Source organism: Blastomyces gilchristii (genome assembly GCF_000003855.2).
Source record: "Blastomyces gilchristii SLH14081 genomic scaffold supercont1.4, whole genome shotgun sequence".
NCBI classification, from domain to species: Eukaryota; Fungi; Ascomycota; class Eurotiomycetes; order Onygenales; family Ajellomycetaceae; genus Blastomyces; species Blastomyces gilchristii.
The window spans coordinates 2194284-2198423 of record NW_003101679.1 but is presented as its reverse complement, the minus strand read 5'-3'; the positions used below and the strand labels follow the sequence as shown (position 1 = coordinate 2198423).

Here is a 4140-nt window from a genome sequence, read left to right as displayed (position 1 = left end):
GAATTCTTATAAAAGCTTGACACTGTTTCTTAAAAGAGTTTACTGTATATGATTCATTCTGAAATTCATATTCTAAGATTGAAAGCTTTTCTATACTTCTTGTTTTAATATAGTTGAAGGCTTTAAAAACTTTTTTTTCTTATACTTCTTTAAGAAATTTGTTTCAGCAGTCTGTTTTGACTCTTTTAATATCTGAAAAATATTCATTTCATAATGCTTTGAACTCTTTATCAGATATTAAGTTATTCTTTTAATCTCTCTGAGTAGTGACTAATTATTGTCTTTTAGAAGTGATATTCTCATTTCATTAAGATTTAAAATACTCAGAAGACTTTTTCTTTGAAATATTTTCTCTAATACTTGTTAGAAGAATAGATGTAATCAGCTTTACTCTATTCTCAAGTATTTCATTTGAGATATCTTGACTCTGATTTCAATAGAGCTTACTCTACTTTTCAGATTTCAGCTGCATTACACTTTTCTCAACTACTTTTCAATCAGCTTTTTCAATGTGATACTGATTAGAGAGAAGAGGATTTTCACTCATTTATTTTTCACTCAGTTTAATATCAAATTGAATAATCTTATGATCTGATTCTAAGGTTGTATTTAAATCTATAAACCAGTTTATAAGTCTTTGTTTCAATTAGATTTTATGATATGAAAGTTAAATCTATAATAGATTTCTGTTTCATATCTTTTCTAAAGAATGTTTATTGATCAGACAGCGAATCCGCTCCACCACGAACTCGCTCGACTTTTCGAATAAGAACCCGCCGATAGATCCATCGAAAAGCCCTCGATCATACGAGCATTTTGACCCCATCACCGACCGCATACCCCGTGTGGTGGTGGAGTTATCCAGCCAAACGTGAACCAGATGTTGTTCGAAACTCCTGTGTGGGATTATCCCCCATTCTCCCCTACCACACCACAACCCCGGGCCAAATTGCCATACAAATTGTAAGGTGAAGAGACCTAGCCATATGCGCCAATCTTCTCGATTTTGGAAGATCCCTGATCTGTAATTGTGGAGATATCTGAGAAGTGATCTCCGCGAAAACCCTGTCCATCTTTGATGTTTCAAAACACCAACACCAAGTCCCACCCTCATACCGCCCTTCTCAATCTGGCCCATCCCCAGCAGAAAAATACAAAAAGATATCTCAGTGATAATATCAAGCACATAATCAACAGACACTTCTGAAGTGCAACCTCCACAGTCTGTCTTCAGTGTATCTAGACATCAACACCAAGTCTCACCCTTGTACTACCTCTCTCAATCTGGCCCATCCCCGGCAGAACAATACAAAAAGATACCTTGACAACAGTATTTGATACATAACTAGCAGACAATGAGTTAACAGAACAAGTCAACAGCACATCAACAACTATAAATTCTGTATATCTTAAGATCTGACTGAGTCTTTGATCCCTGCACAGTGAGATATATTAAATCTAGTTTTAATATCTCAATATTCAATAGATTCTGCAAGAGATTGAGAACAGCAATACTAGATTTCTATTGAATTTAAGAATTAACTCTATATTGATATAATCATTGACAAAGTCTTCTATTTTGAGATATAAATAATCAGTTCCTCTACATCTCACTGACAATATTTATATTATTATATAGAAACAGACTTATATTCACTATAATATCAAGACTCTGAAGAGGAAAAGTCTTGATAGAGAGTATACAGTAGTGCATATCTTAGCAGTTTCTATCTCATTCTTCTACAGCAGTTAATATAAAAAAAAGATCTTAGAAATAGTTTTTTACTTCTCTTGAAAAAGTAAGATGTTTTTCTCTGAATTTTACACAATATTCTCATAAAGAATTAAAAACAGAGCTGTTTTCTATCATAATTTCATATTCTTTTAAGTAAGAATTACTTTTTCAGTGACTGAAGAGCTTTCATTAATACTTAATTCTTTTTTATACTCTTTATTAACTGATTTGAGTTGCATACTTGTTGTGTGAGAAGAATTGAATAATTTAGAATAAAATTGAATAGTTTTAATCAATTTCTCTACAAAAAATTGATTTATTTTTTATGAGTTTTTCTCTCAAAAACTGTCATATTATCTGATTTACTATTAATTAATATCATACTTTTTCTCACTGTATCTCAAGAAAGAGATTGTAAAGATTTTATTGATTTATCTCAAAAATCAATTTTAGTTTATTAGATTCTCTTCAAAAATCTAACCTAGTTACTGAACTAGTGTGAAAAAAATCAGGTGTTTTATATATAAAAGTCTTTTATTCTTCTTTTGAAATAGTCTAATCAACTTTTCAATTGAAAACAGACTTAGAAACCTCTTAATTGAAACAGTCTGACCAACTTTTCAAAAGAGTTTAATACATATCTCAATTGAAACAGTCTGATCAACTTTTCATTGAGTCAGAACAATGAGTTCAAAAATACACTCAGTTGATGTGGAAAAAGATGCTTTCTCAAATGCTATTTCTGAGATTGAAATTCTGAAGAGAAGAAAGAAAGAAGAAATAGAGAAATAATAAGTTCTTGAAATACAGAAACTTGAAAAAGCAAGCAAGGTTCTTGAAAAGTAGTATCTGAGTGAGATGAATGAAGAAGTTCTGTTAATTCTTCATGCTCAGGCTAGACAACTACAGAAGATGATCAAGTTCAAACTTGGAATTTCAAACATAGTTTAAAAAACATTGAAAATTCTTAGTACAATTACTGACTTCTCATCTTACTCTTCTTTCTCTTTTTCTACTTCTTCTTCTTCTTTGAATCAGAAGAAAACATATTCTCAAGCAGCTGAATCTGCTGTCTCTAAACCTGCTATCTCAAAATATGCTTAAAATCCTGAGAAAACTGAGAAGAATAATACTCATTCTTCTATTCATAGAAAAGTGAAGAAAAAAATGCAAAAGAAGAAAAATCTTTAAATCTTCAGAAATAAAAGACTTATTCTCAAAGTCTTAAATCAGAATATCTTACAAAGAAACAATCTAAACTCAAATCTCATTTTCAGAATCAGAAATGAAATTAATCAGCAGTTTTTTTCTCAGGTAATAACTGATATTGAAGTTCAAAAATCAGTTATAGCTTCAATTGAGTCATTCTTCTTTGAAAACTCTATCATTCTGACTACAATGCCTGAATTCAGTGCAGAATTCCTTATTCAGAATGAGAATCTCTGAAAATTAGCAGTAGAATCTTTGTTAAACATAATAATTCTATCTGAGAGAGATGAAAAGTGAGACAAATTCATTCTTTATAATATTTCAGTTGAAATTTTTGACTGTGAAGAAGAAATACTACTTCTTAAAAATGAATTAGAAGAATACAACTCTATTCAACTGAGAAAAGAGTCTGTATAACTAAATTCAATTGAGTTCAGACAAAGCAGAAGAAATGCCTCTATTCTAGTATATACAAAGACACTTGAACAGTCAAAGATCTCTGAAGTAAGAGTAGCAGATTTGAAAATGAGAGTTCATGAATACAAAGACTCAAGAATGAATCTCAAAGCTCAAACACAGTGTTCAAACTGTCAAAGATATGAACACTTTGCAATCTTCTATTTCAGAGACTCAAAATATGCATTCTGTGTCAGAGATCACAAAACTAGTGAGTATAAATGTGAAACATGCTTAAAAAGAGATGAAATATGTCAACACACTCTGCTTAAATGCTCTAATTACAAAGAAAAACATGTATCTAGCTCAAAAGAATGTATGTTTACTTCAAGAACTCAAAAGAACTGAAGAAAAGATGAAGCTCAAAGTAAATCTAGAACTGAAGAGAATAGTTAAGCCAGTAAACTCACAACTGCAAGCTTGAAAAGAAGAAACTCTCAACTATCTAAATCTTCAAACTTCAATTCTCCAGCTAAATGTAAACAGAATTTGAATTCTCAAACTTCTGTTAAGATTAGAGAACTGAGAAATGACTCTGATGATAAACTAGATATAATGTAAGCAGTTGAGATTTCTACTTTTCAAAATAGTTATAATCTACTATCTGATAATAGTGATTAGATTCTACTCTACTCTCTTTTAGTATGAATATACAATAAAAATAACAAAAAAAGTTTAAAAACTCTTTAAAAATTACATTTATTCAAAATAATGTGAATAGAATCTTAAATTACATTTAT

General features: G+C 30.3%; 1 protein-coding gene across 1 annotated transcript; it reads right to left on the bottom strand.

Moving 5' to 3' along the window:
• Window positions 1-691: 691 nt before the first annotated feature.
• Window positions 692-1263, bottom strand: BDBG_02884 (uncharacterized protein; the record flags this gene model as incomplete). Its single annotated transcript, XM_002626661.2, has 1 exon — window positions 692-1263. Exon 1 carries the CDS (start codon window positions 1136-1138, stop codon window positions 692-694), a length of 447 nt encoding a protein of 148 aa, XP_002626707.1. The 5' UTR covers window positions 1139-1263.
• Window positions 1264-4140: the final 2877 nt, after the last annotated feature.